At 47.9% G+C, this 22516-nt stretch overlaps 1 protein-coding gene across 3 annotated transcripts in view; it reads right to left on the bottom strand.

The window, feature by feature from the left end:
- Positions 1–300: 300 nt before the first annotated feature.
- Positions 301–22516, bottom strand: part of LOC140387488 (high affinity cGMP-specific 3',5'-cyclic phosphodiesterase 9A) — a 206250-nt gene continuing 184034 nt past the window's right edge. For all 3 annotated transcript variants that reach the window (XM_072470641.1, XM_072470650.1, XM_072470660.1), the window contains 3 exons: positions 21293–21397; positions 18594–18740; positions 301–3406 (listed from right to left, as the gene is read on the bottom strand). In XM_072470641.1, the coding sequence (XP_072326742.1) occupies positions 3227–3406; positions 18594–18740; positions 21293–21397 (432 nt within the window). In that variant the 3' untranslated portion in view covers positions 301–3226. The remainder of the gene's footprint in view (positions 3407–18593; positions 18741–21292; positions 21398–22516) is intronic.

The raw sequence follows: 22516 nt of genomic DNA, 5'->3' as shown, positions 1-22516 counted from the left end.
ATCATAATTCTGGGCCCCTAACAGCTTATCTGCTGAGGCACTTGAGACATGAACCCAGCTCTGCTTGTGAACCAATAAAATCATGCATTCTGACAAATGATCGCTAAAAGTTCACATGTTTTAGAATGGGTGTAAATCTGTTCAGTGGCTGCAGCTACTTTGAATCATTTACATTGCTATATTTTACTTAGATTGATAAATAAAAATGTAAGAGTGTTCTGCTCTTACATCCAGTGAAAATGGAATCACGGAAAGTAGGGCAAACTCTGTTGCCAACCTACAAGAATGAAAAATACAAAATTACCTCATTATGGTGGGATCTGATTTCCACCATCTTTAATTACAATACAAAAGCTGAACTGAGTACCCTCTCCATAGAGCATGCCAGGTCCTCAAATAAAGTATTGGGTGAGACAGGCAAGATATGTTTCAACCTATATAAATCTATTTAAAAGTTCGTACAACATTCAACAATACATTCAAACGCACTGTAGCCTCACAGCGCCAAGGACCCAAGTTTGATTCCGGCCTTGGGCAACTGTCTGTGTGAAGTTGCACATTCTCCCCATGTCTGTATGGGTTTCCTCCGGATGGTCCTGTTTCCTTCCACAGTCCGAAGATGTGCAGGTTAGGTGGATTGGCAATGCCAAATTGCCCCTTAATGTTCAAAAAGGTTAGGTACGGTGACTGGGTTACGGAGATTGGGTGGGGCATGGGCATAGGCAGCACAGTGGTTAGCACAGTTGCTTCAAAGCTCCAGGCTCCCAGGTTTGATTTTGGCTTGGGTCACTGTCTGTGCAGAGTCTGCACGTTCTCCCCATGTGTGCGTGGGTTTCCTCCGGATGTTCCGGTTTCCTCCCACAGTCCAAAGATGTGCAGGTTAGGTGGATTGACCATGTTAAATTGCTCTTAGTGTCCAAAAAGGTTGGGTGGGGTTGCTGGGTTACGGGGATAGGGTGGAGGCGTGGGCTGAAGTGGGGTGCTCTTTCCAAGGGCCGGTGCAAACTTGATGGGCCGAATGGCCTCCTTCTGCATTGTAAATTCTATGATTTTATGATTCTATGATAGACAGGGTGCTCTTTCGGAGGGTCGGTGCAGACCCACTGGGCCGAATGGCCTCCATCTGCACTGTAGCGATTCTATGATTGGTCCCTCAGTTCTCAAAGTAACGGAGCAAAAGCCTTTGTCTTTAATATTTTTGGCTGGTAGAATTGTTTGGGAGCACAGTGGTTAGCACTGCTGCCTCACAGCGCCCAGGTCCCAGGTTCGATCCCGGCTCTGGGTCACTGTCCACGTGGAGTTTGCACATTCTCCCCGTGTTTGCGGGGGTTTCACCCTCACAACCCAAAGATGTGCAGGCTAGGTGGATTGGCCACACTAAATTGCCCCTTATTTGGAAAAAATGACTTGGGTACTCTAAATTTTTTTTTTTTGAAAAGAATTGTTCACCAAAATGTGCAAACCATTTTGTGGTTATTAATCACTATGCTGCAAGTTTATCTTTGTATTGGTCTATCATCACTTCCTTATGCTTGTTATCTACCCTGTTTAGTAATTCAGGTAAAAGTATAAATGTTAGGGGAGCACAGTGGCGCAGTGGTTAGCATTGCTGCCTCCTGGCACCGAGGTCCCAGCCCCAGATCACTGTACGGATGGCGTTTGCCCATTCTCCCCATATTTGCGTGGGTTTCGCCCCTCAACCCAAAGATGTGGGCAGCACGGTAGCATAGTGGTTAGCACAGTTGCTTCAAAGCTCCAGGGTCCCAGGTTCGATTCCCGGCTTGGGTCCCTGTCTGTGCAGAGTCTGCACGTTCTCCTCGTGTCTGCGTGGGTTGCCTCCGGGTGCTCCGGTTTCCTCCCACATTCCTAAGATGTGCAGGTTAGGTGGTTTAGCCCTTTGTGTGCAGAAAAAGGTTAGGTGGGGTTACTGGATTATGGGGATAGGGTGGAGGTGTAGACTTAAGTGGTGTGCTCTTTCCAAGAGCCGGTGCAGACTCGATGGGCCGAATAGCCTTCTTCTGCACTCTATGTTCTATGTTCTAAATGCAGGGTAGGTGGATTGGCCACGCTAAATTGCCCTGTAATTGAAAAAAATGAATTGGGTACTCTAAATTTATTTTTTAAATGTATAAATGTTTTTTCTTGGACAGAAGAGTGATGTTTGTGATTTTTTCCCCCCCACATTCTTTTCTAGTGGAGGGCCACAGCACAATACATGAGTAAACAGCAAGGCTGTTGTCAGGATGTTTTCCAAGAGACAGCCAAAAATAATAAAGGTAGATAGATGTGTTTTAGCAAGCTCAGGTATTTTCTGCTCCCCGCGATGTATTATTTATGGCCCAGCATTTGCGGTAGTAATGATGGTGGAACTGTCAGCACTCCCCCCATTACTTCCCCGAAACTGACAGCAGCCTCTGGAGTTGGCTCGCGTGCAATTAAACAGAAATTCCAAAGTTACTGAAAGTCAGAGAAGTGATTCTACACTTTTCCATGTGGTAGGAAATTGAAGTCCCGGCAAAGTGCAAACAATTAGAAATCACTAAACTGTTGAAAACATCCCATTTTATACTGTAATATCACTGTTAAAAAAACTCATCAGTAGCTATGTCTGGCTACTGAGGTGTAACTGAGTTTTACTGGTTTACGAAGTCAGAACTATTGTTCAGGAATCTCTCTGGTCCTGGAAAGCTAATTTCTAATGTCAAAATTTTCAACCGAATAAAAATTCTACGTTTTATATGTACTAAAATAAAGTAAATGTCTTTATGATATTTAAGTTTCTAATATGGGTGTCCCAATAATTACTTAAATTTCTGTGAAATGTATTGTAATAGTGAAGGTTGGATCAATACATTTCAATACCTGGTTTACTGTCTGTGAGAATACTTCAATGTGATTGTCCACTCACCCTGATTGATGATCTCACTATAGCTGGGTACATGGAAATCTCCTTAACTTCGTGCCAGATTCGAACTAACTTTGGGGAAGGGGAAAACCATGCTGGAGAGATAGTTAAATTGTTGTGGGCAGGGTTCTTTGAGGTTAGTGATAACTCACTGAAAAATCCAGGCCCACAAATAAATGCCATTGGATTCCTCATTGAGATTATTTTCAACCCCAAATCCTCTGATTTTACTTATTTGTTTATTTTCATGTTTCTGCAAAGATTGCAATGCTTGTGTTTTCTTTGTGGTGCCGGTATGGTTGACTTTTAGCTGACTACTCTTCATGGTTTTGTTTGACTCAGTTGGATCTGCACCCTTTTGCTTTCTTCCTGATTCTCTACAGGTTTCCCTATCTTGTCACTCTGTGAGCTTCCGGTACGATTCAGTTTCTCCATTTCCAAGGCGTTTTCCATCTCCGTGTAGTAGTCCAAAGCCTTTCGCACAGGGTCAATGATGTGTTGCTGCAAACACAAACGTCACTCTTTAAAACTGCTGATATTTAATATGAGATATTTTAATATAATTCCAAGCAGGCTCAGATAACTTGCCTTCTCAGACAACTTTAACATGTTGAAAGATAATACCTTATCTCTGCAGTGACACAGCAAGGTCATGTTCATCATGTCATAAGAACATAAGAACTAGGAGCAGGAGTAGGCCATCTGGCCCCTCGTTCCTGCTCCACCATTCAATGAGATAATGGCTGATCTTTTGTGGACTCAGCTCCACTTTCCGGCCCGAACACCATAACCCTTAATCCCTTTATTCTTCAAAAAACTATCTATCTTTATCTTAAAAACATTTAATGAAGGAGCCTCTACTGCTTCACTGGGCAAGGAATTCCATAGATTCACAAGCCTTTGGGTGAAGAAGTTCCTCCTAAACTCAGTCCTAAATCTACTTCCCCTTATTTTGAGGCTAAGCCCCCTAGTCCTGCTTTCATACGCCAGTGGAAACAACCTGCCCGCATCTATCCTGTCTATTCCCTTCATAATCTTATATGTTTCTATAAGATCCCCACTCATCCTTCTAAATTCCAACGAGTACAGTCCCAGTCTACTCAACCTCTCCTCGTAATCCAACCCCTCCAGCTCTGGGATTAACCTAGTGAATCTCCTCTGCACACCCTCCAATGCCAGTACGTCCTTTCTCAAGTAAGGAGACCAAAACTGAACACAATACTCCAGGTGTGGCCTCACTAACACCTTATACAATTGCAGCAGAACCTCCCTAGTCTTAAACTCCATCCCTCTAGCAATGAAGGACAAAATTCCATTTGCCTTCTTAATCACCTGTTGCACCTGTAAACCAACTTTTTACGACTCATGCACTAGCACACCCAGGTCTCTCTGCACAGCAGCATGTTTTAATAGTTTATCATTTAAATAATAATCCCTTTTGCTGTTATTCCTACCAAAATGGATAACCTCACATTTGTCAACATTATATTCCATCTGCCAGACCCTAGCCCATTCACTTAGCCTATCCAAATCCCTCTGCAGACTTCCAGTATCCTCCGCACTTTTTGCTTTACCACTTATCTTAGTGTCGTCTGCAAACGTGGACACATTGCCCTTGGTCCCCAACTCCAAATGTATTTATCAATGTTTCGAGGGGAAGATGGGAGACATCACATGGTTAGCGAACTCTGCTGTTAACTCAATCAAGTTATTTTCTCATGTTTTAACACTTTGTTGTGTTACTGACAGCACTATTCGTAACAACAACTGGAGTACAGTGGCCGAACAAGGTTGGTCACCCTTTCAGGATTATGGGCAGCACGGTAGCACAAGTGGATAGCACTGTGGCTTCACAATGCCAGGGTCCCAGATTCGACTCCCCGCTGGGTCACTGTCTGGGCGGAGTCTGCATGTTCTCCCCGTGTCTGCGTGGGTTTCCTCCAGGTGCTCCGGTTTCCTCCCAAAGTCCAAAGACGTGCATGTTAGGTGGATTGGCCATGATAAATTTCCCTCAGCGACCCCCAAAAAAAGGTTAGGAGGAGTCACTGGGTTACGGGGATAGGGTGGAAGTGAGGGCTTAAGTGGGTCGGTGCAGACTTGATGGACCGAATGGCCTCCTTCTGCACTGTATGTTCTATGTTCTTATGCCCTTCCCATGGGCAAATAAGACGGGTAATAAATGTTGGCTTTGCTGGTGATACCCAAATTCCATGAACGAGTTTTGTTTGCACTGAGTGCTGAATTTGGTGCATTTTGAGTGCTATAGTAAGAGTTTGGTGACCGAGGGAGTATAAGGCTTTATTTTTATCTAAAGTTTAGTCTTTCTTTTATTTAGTTAATTAACTTAAAAGTTGCTGTTTGGTGTCGAAGAAGGTGAATTTTCAATCAGCTTTAAACAAGCTTCTACTTGTAGGCACTTGCAGCTGGAGCTTGTTAATTAGTTAATTGGATTAGGTCAGTTTTCAGAGGCTAGATTCACAGAATAAAAGTGATCCCCTACAGTGCAGACTTTGTTTGCACTGAGTGCTGAATTTGGTGCATTTTGAGTGCTATAGTAAGAGTTTGGTGACCGAGGGAGTGCTGAATTTGGTGCATTTTGAGTGCTATAGTAAGAGTTTGGTGACCGAGGGAGTGCTGAATTTGGTGCATTTTGAGTGCTATAGTAAGAGTTTGGTGACCGAGGGAGTGCTGAATTTGGTGCATTTTGAGTGCTATAGTAAGAGTTTGGTGACCGAGGGAGTTAGGTGAGGAGGGAGTAAGGTGCTCCTTTCATTTTGTTTCTGACATTTCCGCAAAGAGTGAGAAGAGAGCCAGGAGTTTACAGAAAGTGTAACTGACTGGGAGCAGAGTCGGAGGGCGGAGATCTAGTTAGTCCACAGGGCAGCTATATTCTGTCAGGTAAGAGGGGATGGAGGCTAGGCCCGTTGCATGCTCTTCCTGTAGGATGTGGGTGGTGAGGGATACCACCGGTGTCCCCGCTGACTATACCTGCAGGAAGTGCACCCAACTTCAGTTCCTCAAAGACCGTGTTAGGGAACTGGAGCTGAAGATGGATGAACTTCGGATCATCCGTGAGGCAGAGGGGGTGATTGAGAAGAGTTACAGGGAGGTAACCACACCCAAGGTACAGGACAAGAATAGCTGGGTTACAGTCAGGGGGAAAAAAACAAACAGGCAGACAGTGCAGGGATCCCTCGTGGCCGTTCCCCTTCAAAACAAGTATACCGTTTTGGATGCTGTTGGGGGTGATGACCTACCGGGGGAAGGCCCTAGCGGCCAGGTCTCTGGCACTGAGTCTGGCTCTGGGGCTCAGAAGGGAAGGGGGGAGAATAGAAAAGCAATAGTTGTAGGAGATTCAATGGTTAGGGGAATAGATAGGAGATTCCGTGGTCGCGAGCGAGACTCCCGGAAGGTATGTTGCCTCCCGGGTGCCAGGGCCAGGGATGTCTCGGATCATGTCTTCAGGATCCTTAAGGGGGAGGGTGAGTAGCCAGAAGTCGTGGTGCACATTGGTACCAACGACATAGGTAGGAAAAGGGGTGTGGAGGTAATAAACAAGTTTAGGGAGTTAGGCTGGAAGTTAAAAGCCAGGACAGACAGAGTCGTCATCTCTGGTTTATTGCCGGTGCCACGTGATAGCGAGGCGAGGAATAGGGAGAGAGTGCAGTTGGAAACGTGGCTGCAGGAATGGTGTAGGAGGGAGGACTTCAGGTATTTGGATAATTGGAGCGCATTCTGGGGAAGGTGGGACCTGTACAAGCAGGACGGGTTGCATCTGAACCAGAGGGGCACCAATATCCTGGGAGGGAGGTTTTCTAGTACTCTTCGGGAGGGTTTAAACTAATTTGGCAGGGGAATGGGAACCGGATTTGTAGTCCAGCAACTAAGGTAGCCGATATTCAGGACGCCAAAGCGTGTAATGAGGCAGTGGGGAAGGGAACACTGACAAAGGAGAGTACTTGCAGGCACGGCGATGGGTTGAAGTGTGTATACTTCAACGCAAGAAGCATCAGGAATAAGGTGGGTGAACTTAAGGCATGGATCGGTACTTGGGACTACGATGTGGTGGCCATCACGGAAACTTGGATAGAAGAGGGGCAGAAATGGTTGTTGGAGGTCCCTGGTTATAGATGTTTCAATAAGATTAGGGAGGGTGGTAAAAGAGGTGGGGGGGGGGGTGGCATTGTTAATTAGAGATAGTATAACAGCTGCAGAAAGGCAGTTCGAGGAGTATCACCCTAATGAGGTAGTATGGGTTGAAGTCAGAAATAGGAAAGGAGCAGTCACCTTGTTAGGAGTTTTCCATAGGCCCCCCAATAGTAGCAGAGATGTGGAGGAACAGATTGGGAAACAGATTTTGGAAAGGTGCAGAGGTCACACGGTAGTAGTCATGGGTGACTTTAACTTCCCAAATATTGAGTGGAAACTCTTTCGATCAAATAGTTTGGATGGGGTGGTGTTTGTGCAGTGTGTCCAGGAAGCTTTTCTAACACAGTATGTAGATTGTCCGACCAGAGGAGGGGCAATATTGGATTTAGTACTTGGTAATGAACCAGGGCAAGTGATAGATTTGTTAGTGGGGGAGCATTTTGGAGATAGTGACCACAATTCTGTGACTTTCACTTTAGTAATGGAGAGGGATAGGTGCGTGCAACAGGGCAAGATTTACAATTGGGGGAAGGGTAAATACGATGTTGTCAGACAAGAATTGAAGTGCATAAGTTGGGAACATAGGCTGTTAGGGAAGGACACAAGTGAAATGTGGAACTTGTTCAAGGAACAGGTACTACGTGTCCTTGATATGTATGTCCCTGTCAGGCAGGGAAGAGATGGTCGAGTGAGGGAACCATGGTTGACAAGAGAGGTTGAATGTCTTGTTAAGAGGAAAAAGGAGACTTATGTAAGGCTGAGGAAACAAGGTTCAGACAGGGCATTGGAGGGATACAAGATAGCCAGGACGGAACTGAAGAAAGGGATTAGGAGAGCTAAGAGAGGGCATGAACAATCTTTGGTGGGTAGGATCAAGGAAAACCCCAAGGCCTTTTACACATATGTGAGAAATATGAGAATGACTAGAGCGAGGGTAGGTCCGATCAAGGACAGTAGCGGGAGATTGTGTATTGAGTCTGAAGAGATAGGAGAGGTCTTGAACGAGTTCTTTTCTTCTGTATTTCCAAATGAGAGGGGCGATATTGTTGGAGAGGACAGTGTAAAACAGATTGGTAAGCTCGAGGAAATACTTGTTAGGAAGGAAGATGTGTTGGGCATTTTGAAAAACTTAAGGATAGACAAGTCCTCCGGGCCTGACGGGATATATCCAAGAATTCTATGGGAAGCAAGAGATGAAATTGCAGAGCCGTTGGCAATGATCTTTTCGTCCTCACTGTCAACAGGGGTGGTACCAGGGGATTGGAGAGTGGCGAATGTCGTGCCCCTGTTCAAAAAAGGGACTAGGGATAACCCTGGGAATTACAGGCCAGTTAGTCTTACTTCGGTGGTAGGCAAAGTAATGGAAAGGGTACTGAAGGATAGGATTTCTGAGCATCTGGAAAGACACTGCTTGATCAGGGATAGTCAGCACGGATTTGTGAGGGGTAGGTCTTGCCTTACAAGTCTTATTGAATTCTTTGAGGAGGTGACCAAGCATGTGGATGAAGGTAAAGCAGTGGATGTAGTGTACATGGATTTTAGTAAGGCATTTGATAAGGTTCCCCATGGTAGGCTTCTGCAGAAAGTAAGGAGGCATGGGATAGTGGGAAATTTGGCCAGTTGGATAACGAACTGCCTAACCGATAGAAGTCAGAGAGTGGTGGTGGATGGCAAATATTCAGCCTGGATCCCAGTTACCAGTGGCGTACCGCAGGGATCAGTTCTGGGTCCTCTGCTGTTTGTGATTTTCATTAATGACTTGGATGAGGGAGTTGAAGGGTGGGTCAGTAAATTTGCAGACGATATGAAGATTGGTGGAGTTGTGGATAGTAAGGAGGGCTGTTGTCGGCTGCAAAAAGACATAGATAGGATGCAGAGCTGGGCTGAGAAGTGGCAGATGGAGTTTAACCCTGAAAAGTGTGAGGTTGTCCATTTTGGAAGGACAAATATGAATGCGGAATACAGGGTTAACGGTAGAGTTCTTGGCAATGTGGAGGAGCAGAGAGATCTTGGGGTCTATGTTCATACATCTTTGAAAGTTGCCACTCAAGTGGCTAGAGCTGTGAAGAAGGCCTCTGGTGTGCTCGCGTTCATTAACAGAGGGATTGAATTTAAGAGCCGTGAGGTGATGATGCAGCTGTACAAAACTTTGGTAAGGCCACATTTGGAGTACTGTGTACAGTTCTGGTCGCCTCATTTTAGGAAGGATGTGGAAGCTTTGGAAAAGGTGCAAAGAAGATTTACCAGGATGTTGCCTGGAATGGAGAGTAGGTCTTACGAGGAAAGGTTGAAGGTGCTAGGCCTTTTCTCATTAGAACGGAGAAGGATGAGGGGCGACTTGATAGAGGTTTATAAGATGATCAGGGGAATAGATAGAGTAGACAGTCAGAGACTTTTCCCCCGGGTGGAACAAACCATTACAAGGGGACATAAATTTAAGGTGAAAGGTGGAAGATATAGGAGGGATATCAGAGGTAGGTTCTTTACCCAGAGAGTAGTGGGGGCATGGAATGCACTGCCTGTGGAAGTAGTTGAGTCGGAAACATTAGGGATCTTCAAGCAGCTATTGGATAGGTACATGAATTACGGTAAAATGATATAGTGTAGATTTATTTGTTCTTAAGGACAGCACGGTAGCATTGTGGATAGCACAATTGCTTCACAGCTCCAGGGTCCCAGGTTTGATTCCGGCTTGGGTCACTGTCTGTGCGGAGTCTGCACGTCCTCCCCGTGTCTGCGTGGGTTTCCTCCGGGTGCTCCGGTTTCCTCCCACAGTCCAAAGATGTGCAGGTTAGGTGGATTGGCCATGATAAATTGCCCTTAGTGTCCAAAATTGCCCTTGGTGTTGGGTGGGATTACTGGGTTATGGGGATAGGGTGAAGGTGTTGACCTTGGGTGGGGTGCTCTTTCCAAGAGCCGGTGCAGACTCGATGGGCCAAATGGCCTCCTTCTGCATTGTAAATTCTATGACAGCTTTGTACACTGGCTCTCTCCCGCACGTGCCAGTTTCACCAATCCTTCATGTTATCTCTTGCTCATTCACCCTCCCAGGCAAGCCCCCATTCCCCCCCCCATCCCTATTCCCCCCCCCCCCCACCCCTCCCAGGACGTTGTCCCCCCCCCCCCCCCCAGGTTGCTGCTGCTGCTGACCGACCTTCCTCTAATGCTCCGCGAGATAGTCTAGGAACGGTTGCCACTGCTTGTAGAACCCCTGCACAGACCCTCTCAAGGCAAACTTAATCCTCTCCAGCTTTATGAACCCAGCCATGTCGTTTATCCAGGCCTCCACGCTGGGGGGCTTCGCCTCCTTCCACATTAGCAAGATCCTTCGCCGGGCTACGAGGGACGCAAAGGCCAGAATGCCGGCCTCTTTCGCCTCCTGCACTCCCGGTTCGTCCACTACTCCAAATATTGCTAGCCCCCAGCTTGGCTTGACCCGGACTTTCACCACCTGCGATATTGCTCCCGCCACTCCTCTCCAGAACCCCTCCAGTGCCGGGCATGACCAAAACATATGGACATGGTTCGCCGGGCTCCCTGAGCACCTTCCACAGCTGTCCTCTACCCCAAAGAACCTACTCAACCTCACCCCTGTCAAGTGCGCGGCTGAGCCTGGTACACGAGGAGGAGGAATTAACCCTACCTAGGGCATCAGCAAACAGACCTTCCTCAATCTCCTCCCCCAGCTCCTCCTCCCATTTACCCTTTAGCTCCTCTACCAGCGCTTCCCCCTCTTCTTTCATCTCCTGGTATATTGCCGACACCTTGCCCTCCCCGACCCATACACCCGAGGTCACCCTGCCTTGAACTTCTTGTGCTGGGAGCAACGGGAATTCCCTCACCTGTCGCCTCACAAACTCCCTCACCTGCATATATCTAAAAGCATTTCCCGGGGGTATCTCAAACTTCTCCTCCAGTGCCCCTAGGCTCCCAAACGTCCCGTCAATGAACAGGTCCCCCATTCTTCTAATCCCCGCCCGATGCCAGCTCTGAAACCCCCCCTCCATCCTCCCCGGGACAAACCGGTGGTTACCCCTGATCGGGGACCACACCGAGGCTCCCATTGCGCCCCTGTGCCGTCACCACTGGCCCCAGATCCTTAGCGTTGCCGCCACCACCGGGCTCGTGTTATACTTTGACGGCGAGAGCAGCAGCGGTGCCGTCACCAACGCCCCCAGGCTCGTTCCTTTAAAGGACGCCATCTCCATCCTCTTCCATGTTGCCCCCTCTTCCTCCATCACCCACTTGCGGATCATCGCCACATTTGCTGCCCAGTAGTAGCTCCCTAGGTTTGGCAGCGCCAACCCTCCTCGGTCCCTACTGCGTTCCAGGAACCCTCTCCTTACCCTCGGGGTCCTATTCGCCCACACAAACCCCATAATACTCCTACCTACTCTCTTAAAAAAGGCCTTGGTGATCACCATGGGAAGGCATTGAAACACAAACAGAAACCTCGGAAGGACCACCATTTTGACCGACTGCACTCTACCCGCTAGCGAGAGCGGTAACATGTCCCATCTTTTGAAGTCCTCCTCCATTTGCTCCACTAGCCTCGTCAGATTCAGTTTATGTAGGGCCCCCCAACTCCTGGCTATCTGGATCCCCAGGTACCGAAAGCTCCCCTCCGCCCTCCTCAGCGGTAGGTCCCCTATCCCCCTTTCTTGGCCCCCTGTCTGTAGTACAAAAAGCTAATTCTTCCCTACATTGAGCTTATAGCCTGAAAACTCACCAAACTCCCTTAGAGTCTGCATGACCTCCACCATCCCCTCCATTGGATCCGCCACATACAGCAACAGGTCATCCGCATAAAGCGACACCCGATGCTCTTCTCCCCCTCGAACCACCCCCTCCATTTCCTAGACTCCCTCAATGACATGGCCAAGGGTTCGATCGCCAATGCAAACAACAGGGGGGACAGGGGGCACCCCTGCCTCGTCCCTCGGTACAGCCGAAAGTACTCCAACCTCCGCCGGTTCATCACTACACCCGCCACCGGAGCTTAACCCAACTGATAAACCCTCCCCCGAACCCAAACCTACGCAGCACCTCCCAGAGGTACTCCCACTCTACTCGGTCAAAAGCCTTCTCCGCGTCCATAGCTGCCACTATCTCCGCCTCTCCCTCCTCCGATGGCATCATTATCACGTTTAAGAGCCGCCGCACATGGGTGTTTAATTGCCTGCCCTTTACAAATCCCGCCTGGTCCTCGTGGATCGCCCCCGGGACACAGTCCTCGATCCTCGTGGCCAGCACTTATGCCAGCAACTTAGCATCCACATTGAGGAGCGAGATCGGCCTGTACGATCCACATTGCAGTGGGTCCTTGTCCCGCTTTCGGATCAAAGAAATCGTCACGTCCGACATTGTCGGGGGCAGGGTCCCCTCCTCTCTTGCCTCATTAAAGGTCCTCACTAGTAGCGGGGCCAACAGGTCTACATACGTCCTGTAGAACTCCACTGGGAACCCGTCCGGTCCCGGGGCCTCCACGCCTGCATGCTCCCCAAACCCTTGCTCAGCTCCTCCAACCCAATTGGTGCCCCCAAACCAGCCACCTCTTGCTCCTCCACCCTCGGGAATCTCAGTTGGTCTAGGAATCGTCTCATCCCCTCTTCCCCCGCTGGGGGCTGGGATCTGTACAGCTCTTCATAGAAGGCCTTGAATACCTCGTTTATTTTCGTCGCACTCCGCACCGTGGCTCCCCTTCCATCCTTGACTCCCCCTATTTCCCTCGCTGCCATCCTCTTACAGAGCTGGTGTGCCAGCATCCGACTAGCCTTTTCCCCCATACTCGTAGGTCGCCCCCTGCGCCTTCCTCCACTGTGCCTCTGCCTTCACTGTGGTCAACAGATCAAACTCCGTCTGGAGCCATCGTCTTTCCCCAAGTAATCTCTCCTCAGGGGCCTCTGTGTATCTCCTTTCCACTCTTAGAATCTCCCCCACTAACCTCTCCCTTTCCATGCCCTCTGTCTTCTCCCTATGAGCCCTGATGGAGATTAGCTCTCCCCTGATCACCGCCTTCAATGCCTTCCATACCACCCCCAACCGCACCTCCCCATTGTCGTTGGCCTCCAAGTACCTTTTCATGCACCCCCTCACCTTCCCACACACCACCTCACCTGCCAGCAGTCCCACATCCAGCCGCCACAGCGGGCGTTGGTCCCTCTCCTCTCCCAGCTCCAGTTCCACCCAGTGCGGGGCGTGATCAGAAACGGCTATGGCCAAATACTCCGTCCCCTCCACCCACGGGATGAGCGCCCTGCCCAGAACAAACCACGTCCCCTGCAACCTACCGCTCACCATCACATATCGCCCTCCATTATCCACTACGATAGTCTTGGCCTCAAATGACACCCGCTTCCCCACCAATATTGCCACCCCTCTATTCTTCGCGTCCAGTCCCGAGTGGAATACCTGTCCTACCCATCCCTTTCTTAACCTGACCTGGTCCGCCACCTTGAGATGTGTCTCTTGGAGCATGACCACGTCTGCCTTCAGTCCCTTTAAGTGCGCGAACACTCGGGCCCTCTTCTCCGGCCCGTTCAGGCCCCTCACGTTCCACGTTATCAGCCGGATTGGAGGGGCTCTCACCCCCCCCCCCCGCCGACTAGCCATCTCCTTTTCTAGGCCAGTCCCGTGTCGCGCCACCCTCACCCTCCAGTCCCCCAGCTGGGGGACCCCCGCCCCGACCACCTCTTCTGTGTCCCATTCCCTTTCGGCCAGTGCAGCAGCAACCCTTTTTCCCCCCCTTCCCCCGCTCCCCTTCCCCCGCTCCCCTCCCCCCAGCCAGACCCCTGTCTAGCTTTTTTGCCCCCCCCACATCACACCCGTAAGTCAGCTGACCCCGGCTTCCCCCGCCGTCCCATTGACCTCCCCGTGTGGGAGTGTCACAACCATAATCGTTTCTTCCTTCACCTTCCCGCCTTTCTTCACTAGCGTGGGAAAAACCCCGCGCTTTCCAAAGCCCTCTGGCGCAGCTCCTGTCGCGGCCTTGTCTCTCTCCCCCAGCCCATGTAACATTTCCTGCGCGTGATTGACCCCCTATATACAACAACCATCACACACCAAACCTCAAACATCCCCCCCACCCTCACAAACTCTCAGTTTGAGTCCAACTTTTCGGTTTGTATGACGGGCCATGCCTCCTCAGGCGTTTCAAAATAATAGTGTTGGTCCTTGTGTGTGACCCACAGTCGCGCTGGCTGCAGCATTCCAAATTTCACTTCTTTCCGGTGCAACACCGCTTTGGCCCGGTTGAAACCCGCTCTCCGCTTAGCAACCTCCGTGCTCCAGTCCGGGTATATTCTGATCTCTGCATTGTCCCACTTGCTGCTCCGCTCCTTCTTGGCCCATTTCAGGACCCACTCTCTGTCCGTGAACCGGTGGAACCTCACCACCATCGCCCTTGGCGGCTCATTTGCCTGGGCCTCCTCGCCAGCACCCGGTCTGCTCCATCCAGCTCCAGCGGCCTCGAAGGGGCCTCCGCGCCCATCAACGCCCCAAGCATCGTGCTCGCGTATGCCCCGGCATCGGCCCCCTCCACTCCTTCTGGGAGACCCAGGATCCGCAGGTTCTTTCTCCTCGACCTGTTCTCCAGGTCTTCGAGTCTTCCCGCCCACCTCTTGTGCAGCGCCTCGTGCTCCTCCACTCTCACCGCCAGGCCCAAGGTCTCGTCCTCATTTTCACTGACTCTTTTCTGTACCTCCTGGATCTTTACCTCATGGGCCTTCTGGGTCATCCCTAGTCCTTCAATTGCCGACAACATGGGCGCCAGCATCTCCTTGCGCAGCTCCTCGAAGCAGCGCTTGATGAACTCCTGCAGCTCCGGCCCGCACTCCGCTTTGTCCCCGGCCGCCGCCATTTTGCTTTTCTTCCCTCGCTTATCCCACTGCTCCAATGCCGCTTTTTTGGCCGTTTCACTTCTGGTCCGGTCCGTAAAAGTTGAAGGGGGACTTCTCTCTCCCTTCCCCATGGGTTGTCTTCAAAGAAAATTCCGTTGGAGCTCCTCTAACGAGCCCGAAAGTCCGTGACAGCAGGAGCTGCCGAATTGTGCGGCTTAGCTCTGCATAGCCGCAACCAGACTTACCTGCACGTTGTTAAAGATAACTATCCAGCCTAATGGTGTGAGCCTGGCTGGAGAGAATCAAGTTAAACTGAGCCAGAGTCAATCTCATGGGGGGAGTCCAAAGCAGGCCTACCGAAGATTTTAAAGAAACATGCCACTGTCTCTAATGGAGAGGTGGGAGGCATAAAGGAAATCTTAGTCAAGCTACAGATTAAGGACGAAAGCCAAGCAAGATGCTTAAAGACAAGGTAAGTGCCATCAGGCCTAAATTTGAAGCAGAATTAGAGGGGTGGGTCAAGATGGGGGCCTCGAGCCCGTTCATGTAAGTGATTGGGCAATGCCGGTAGCACCCGTGATGAAGAAAGATGGTTCGGTCTGCATAATAAATAAAAATAAATAACCTTTATTGTCACAAGTAGGCTTACATTAACTGCTGTGAAAAAACTATAGTCTCCACATTCCGCCGCCTGTTCGGGTACACAGAGGGAGAATTCAGAATTCTCAGATGGTACAGGAATTGAACCCACGCTGCTGGCCTTGTTCTCCATCACAGACCAGCTGTCTAGACAACCGAGCTAAACCAGCCCTGCATATGTGGCGATTTTAATGTCATTATCAGTCAGGTACTGTGTGCAGAGGAGTAACCTCTGCCTTTAACTGATGATTTATTTGGTGGGTGGGCTGGTGGCCAGAATTTCACTAAAGTTAACCTTAGTCAAGCTTATCTCTAGATAAATGTGTATCCAAATTCACAACACTATTTGACAATCGTGACACATCAGATATTCATTTGGCATCACATTTGCACCTGCGTGGTTCCAACACGCCATGGATCGAATTCTAAGCGGACTAGAAGGGGTCCAGTGGTACTTAAATGATATCTTAGTTACTGGAAAGAATGAAGAAGAGCTTCTTCAAAATTTAGATGCTAGCTGGAGGGGGATTCGAAGGGGCGGCAGAGAGCACAGAGTCTCAGTCTATGCAGATGACCTGCTTCTCTACATTTCGGATCCACAGAGCAGCATGGACGGAATCATCGCGCTCCTGAAAGAGTTTGGCGCCTTCTCGGGCTACAAACCCAACATGAGCAAAAGCGAGATCTTCCCGGTACACCCGCAAGTAGGGGGGGCAGCATTAATGGGACTTCCGTTTAAACAAGCCCAACACAAATTCTGCTACCTGGGGATCCAAATAGTCCATGACTGAAAAGGGATCCACAAATGGAACCTCACCAGTCTGACAGAGGAAGTAAAAAAGGACCTGCAAAGATGGAACACACTCCCACTCTCCCTCGCGGGGAGAGTCCAGGCGATCAAAATGAACATGCTGCCCAGGTGCCTCTTCCTACTTAGATCTACCCTGATCTACATCCCCAAGACCTTTTAAAAGCACTAGACAAACTAATCATGGCGTTCGTATCAGGGGGGTAGAATGCGAGGATCCCAAAGAAGGTCCGCCAAAAAACAAAATCCAGGGGGGGGCTAGCCCTCCCAAACCGACAATTCTACCACTGGGCGGCGACGGCCGAGCGAATCAGGGGATGGATCAAGGAGCCAGAAGCCAAGTGGGTGCGCGCAGAAGAGGCTTCCTGCAAGGGGACCTCCCTCTGGGCCCGCGCCATGGCGGCACTCCCATCCCCACCCAAAAAACACTCCAGCAGCCCGGTGGTGATAGCCAACTTCCAGCCCTGGAACCTACTACAGCAGCAATTTTGCCTGACAAAATGATGGGCAAAGCTCCCATCTGCAACAATCATAGGTTCACACCAGCGCTGACTGACAACACCTTTAAAAAGTGGGGACAGGATGGAGGGACACTGACAGTCAGGGACCTATACACGGACGGCAGGATCGCAACACTGGACGAACTGACGGAGAAATTCCAGCGATTTTCATTTCATTGCCTCCCTGATCGCCCGCCGTAGAATCGTGTTCGGCTGGCGGTCAGCAGCACCACCCAAAGCTGCAGACTGGCTGTCCGACCTCTCAGAATCTCTCCAAATGGAGAAAATCAAACTCGCTATGCGAGGGTCAGACGACAGCTTCCACAGAACGTGGGAGCCATTCACCCAATTGTTCCGGGACCTGTTTGTGGCCAACGAACAAGCAGAAGAATAGCCAGGTAGCCAAGAATCAGGGGAAAGTAGCCAAGGTGTGAGAGGGAGGGATAGACCCGGGACGTTGGCGGGGGGGGGGCAGCTAAACCTAAGAGAAAAGAAAGGCGAACCACAGGAGAAGTGGAAGGGGGGGCAGAAGGGATTGGGTGGGGGGGGAAGAGGGAAGAGAGAGGAGACAGGGAACAATAGAGGGGAACCAGAGAGGGGGGGGCGAGGGAATGATATCCGGAAGGAGAGCACGGGAAACGACAACAAACCCAGCAAACACAGTAACAGAGAGCAAAGAAAATACGGGCGAAAGACGGGTCGAACGGCCGAAGCGGGGGTGAACGAGCGACAACAACGGCAGCGAAAACCGTCCGGGAGAAGCAAGTAACAACGCCAACACCAGATCCAATCTCATATTGCTCTCTCTGTATTGGACATAACTACTGTAATTGTTTCTCTGGCACCCAAATGTATATGTAGCTCCCTAGTCACCCCATCTCCACAAACATGTGTCTACTTATTTGTTAAACATAATATTGCTAACCGTACAGAGTTGCTGTTGTTGAGCTAGTGCACAATATCCTACCAGTTTATTTATTTTTTCTCTTCTATATATGTATATATATATATTTTATTCTGTGTACACAACTGTAAATATACAATGTTCAAAAACCCAGTAAAAAACATTTATATCAAAAAAAATTTAGACGCTACATTCCAGAGACGCAAAGATTACGCAGGACACAGTGGCGTAGTGGTATTGTCACTGGACTAGTAATCCAGAGACCCAAGGTAATGCTCTGGGGTCCCGAGTTTGAATTCCACCATTCCAATAAAACTCTTGTTTGTTTGTACCTTCATGGTCCCTAAACCTTTCCTTTAAAAATACTATGGACATCTTTTCATGTTGTCTCAATCGAGAAGGAATCAGAGAAGTGCTTTCAAGATAAAATATTTTCCTCTGGGTGGTAATGCTGACAATTATACTATACCACTTGTCATTGAATGTCGTATTATTCCTGAATCGCCACCCCCCTACCCCGGGGTGGGACACACACACACAAACACACTCCTATGAAGTCTTTCGATGAGAATGCTGTAGCTGACATTAGCTCAGTGACTCCTTAAAGGAGAGAAAGACTGAAAATTCAGAGGGTGAAGATATATTCCTCTGATGCAGAATTGGCAGAAAAAATGCTTTATATATTTTCTCAAGTATATCTTATGGCTATTGCTCCTGTGGGACCTTCCTCTCTGTATGTCCATTGGTGAAATAGGCAGTTCACTGCCGCCAAATGGAAGTGTCTGTGGATAAGTCATATGTAACTGCAATGTCTGCAATGAACAAAAAGCTGGAAAGGTTAATGACTCACCTCCAAATTGGGGAATAGATTTGCGAGTTCAATAAACAACGGCAGCAGCACGAAGCGGATGAAACCCGTTTGGGATGATGGCTTTGTCACCTTGTCCCTGTCCATGAACGGAGACACAGGTAACCCTTCTAGCTTCTCCATGTCACTCTACAACAAAACATTGCACATGTGCATTAGGCTCCAGGCAACCTCCTAATAAATTAATCTGTGTCTGTATCTCCCTGAAAGATACCTGATACCTATATTTTCAATGAACTCTTACCCAGTACTGATATCCTTTTTTGCAATCACGTGTTGTATAATATAAGCAAATGTAACAATTCCCATTTTGGCAGGAAGAAAAAGCCATGTTTATTGTCTAAATGGTGAGAAATTGCAGAGTTCTGAGGTCAAAGGGATCTGGGTGTATGAGTGCATGAATCACAAAAGACTAGTTACACAGGTACAGAAAGGAATTAGGAAATCTAATAGAACATTATCAGTTATTGTGAGGAGAATTGATTACAAAATTAGGGAGGTTATGCTTCAGTTGTACAGCGCATTGGGTGGGACCACTTCTGGAGTATTGTGGCACAGTGGTTAGCACTGCTGCCTTACAGCACCATGGTCCAATTCTGACCTCAGGTGACTATCTGTATGGAGTTTGCACTTTCTCACCGTGTCTGCGTGGATTCCCGGTGGCTGCTCCGGTTTCCTCCCACAGTCCAAAGATGTGCAGGTTATGTGAATTGATAGGATTTACGAGGATAGGGTCGGGGATTGGGCCTAGATTAGGGTGTTCTCTCAGAGGATCGATGCAGACTCGATGGGCTGAATGGCCTCCTTCTGCACTGTATGGATTCTATGATTCTATGGATATTGATCTCCTTACTTAGGAAGGATGTGAACACATTAGGAGCACATCAGAGATGGTTTACTTGACTAATACCAGGAATGGGAGGGTTGTCTTATGAGAAAGTTTGGAGGGGTTGACTTCGTATCCACTAGAGTTTAGAAGAGTAAGAGGCGACTTGATCAAAACATTTATGACCCTGAGGAATATTGACAGGGTGGATGTGGAGAGGATGTTTCCTCTTGTTGGAGAATCTAGAATTAGGGGTCACTTATTTAAAGCAAAGATGAGGAGAAATATTTTTCTCTCAGAAGATCATAAGTCTCTGGAAGTCTCGTCCTCAAAATGTAGCAAAGCAGAGGCTTTGAATATTTTGAAGGCAGAGCTGGATAGATTCTTGATTAACAAGGGGGTGAAAAGTTTTGGGGGCAGGCAGGAATGTGGGGTTTGAGATTACAAAGAGATGAGCCATGATCTTATTGAATGGCGGACCAGGCCAGAGGGGCAAAGTCCTGCTCCTAATTCATATTTTCGGATGTTCGTTGATGTCGACAGTGAGGACACAATGACCTTATTTGACCTGGTTTTAACCAAAGTCACCCAGTGCAAATAGAGTGGAATTGATTCTCATATATTGCAAAGAAGAGCAAAATCAGATTAGGTCTAAAACATGTATCTAATCTCAACCCACCCTCTTCCTGCCACGCTGCATTAAATTCAATAGGGGCTATCATTTGATTAACAGATAGTTAGCAAGATATTTATTCATTAAATTTAATAGTAAACCTCTCTACTCCAAAGTCACAAAATTGTACGTAATTCTTATTGATAATATGGTGCAAAGTGGGAAACTATTTAACTAAAGTTTCTGATACAAACCCATCCAAAGTGACCAATTAGTGAAACCAACTTTAAGGACAAATAGGAACATATATTTGCATCAAAGGCACTGGAGGTCAAACAGTTATATGAAAGTTGAGGGTGCAAAAACTCTTCAAATCAACAATATTAAAGAGATGAGTACGTCCAGCAGTACAATCATAATTCAATATTATTTTATGGAGGCATTGGAGGCCAGGTCGTATTGTGAAACAAACTCATCAAAGAGACTTCCTGTAATGTTAATCATATTATAGCAAATATAAGAACCTGGGTGGTCCACGTAGCAGCTCTTCCAAATCGCTCCTTCATTATTAAAATTAAATATCTCATGAGGGTCCTAAATATATGGGCATCTTTTCTTCAGTTTCAGTTCAGCTTCAATATTTCAAATAGAAAAGTTATGAACATCATCGTGAAGTTTCGGACTGTATTTCTAACAACAATCACAAAAGGGTTCTGGAACTTTAGAATGGGGAATTCAATTGGAATCCTCAGAGGGGACTACCCCGGTGGCATTTTAATTTTTCCTCAGTCCTAGACGAACACTTTTTCTAAATGCCACTTCGGGCCTGGGGTCTGAGTTACGGAAGGCTGCTCTGTATGGCTATCAGTTTCTTTCAGATGGAGTTGGCGTGGAATAGACTGTTTCTCTAGGCTCAGAACCTCCATAGCTTTGCTCTGCAGCCCTTTCACACGTAAAGGTATTTGAGGGGGTCGAGAAGAGAATTATTCTACTGCTACTGCAGTATGAGGAAGGCAAAATCCTTGGAGACATCTTCTGCTTTCCCGGAAACTGAATTGGTTGAAAATCAACCTTACAGAATTGCTAGTATCCATTAACCTTTCAGGGAGAGTGTCTTGAATATCCTACAATGCAGACAAAATGGTTTGCCGGAAATCTATTATCCGATACATAACTCCATTTCCATTGAAATATATTAGCATTAACATCTCTAAACATATGTCCATTAATATTTGAGGATACCTGGTTGAAAAATTCCTGCAGTAAGCAGTCCAGCCATGGCTCAGCTACATCCATGGGTCGAGCTTCATTGGAAATGTCGCTAACTTTTATTATAATCATTGTCAGCTGTAAAGAAGCAGTAATGAAGAAGTCTGAATTGACTTTGTCTAAAGCAACCGGGTGGAAATGTTAAGGCTATTCATCTGTTAGGGATATTTGGTCATAGCTGGGAGACTCTTAAATTAATTCCCCATAAAAACATGCACAATAGTATGTTTTTCTATAAATATATGCAGATATACGCGTGGGCATGTCAGAATGTGCGCACCTATATAATGATGCATGTCATTCACATTCTAGTGTCTTGAAGAGATGAAACATTCAAACTATCAAATAAATATTTTATCATTTGAAATTTGCATGTGTGCACCAGTTTGAACTTAATTATTTTTGAGTCATTTACATTAAATTGTTAAAGCAGAAAAGACCCTTAAGTTCGATACAGGAGCTGACAACATTCATATCCCAAAACACCGAGCAGAAAAAGATGTCTGGAATGAAGAGATGGAAATATCATTAAAGAAAGAGATGAGTCAGGTTCAGCAGTCCAATCATAATTCTCCAATCTGGGCTCTTTGTATCTTGGGACAATCGTGTAAATTAACTGCAAAATATTTAGAAAGAAAGAGCTCCCTTAAATCAGTCATGTCTTCCTTTACATCCGAAATCTTCTCTCTCTCTATCTTAGTTACTCTGTGTCAGGAAGAGTAAATCTCTTGGGCGGTACTCTCCCCACCCCCGCGGCGCCGGGTCTCTGATGCCGCACCGAGGCCCGCCCCCGTAAATCGCGCAACGCCCCTGCTAGCCCCATTGAGGGGGGAGAATAGGGGTCTGGGAACGGGCGCTGACGCCTGAGTAAAACATTCGGTTTTTACTTTGGCGTCGGCACTTAGACTCCCGTTGGGAGAATCCCGCCGCTTATCTTTCATTTCTCCCTCTTCAGTTTCCCCTCTACCCACATACGCACACTGCTTGGGTATAATATTGACTTTGGCTGATGCCTTTAAAGTGGGTGGTATCAGTTCAGCTGTGCGTTGTATGTTAAAGCCAATGAAAATTAAACTCGGAAGAAATCAATATTTCCCGTTTCACCCAATACCCAGTTCCCACTAATCTCTTTGTCTCCTCCTATTTGCCACATACATTGTAGAATAGTGGATAGCACTGTGGCTTCACAGCGCCAGG

The sequence above is a fragment of the Scyliorhinus torazame genome, chromosome 2 (genome assembly GCF_047496885.1).
Source record: "Scyliorhinus torazame isolate Kashiwa2021f chromosome 2, sScyTor2.1, whole genome shotgun sequence".
Taxonomy (NCBI): domain Eukaryota; kingdom Metazoa; phylum Chordata; class Chondrichthyes; order Carcharhiniformes; family Scyliorhinidae; genus Scyliorhinus; species Scyliorhinus torazame.
This window is presented reverse-complemented; position numbering and strand designations above follow the sequence as displayed.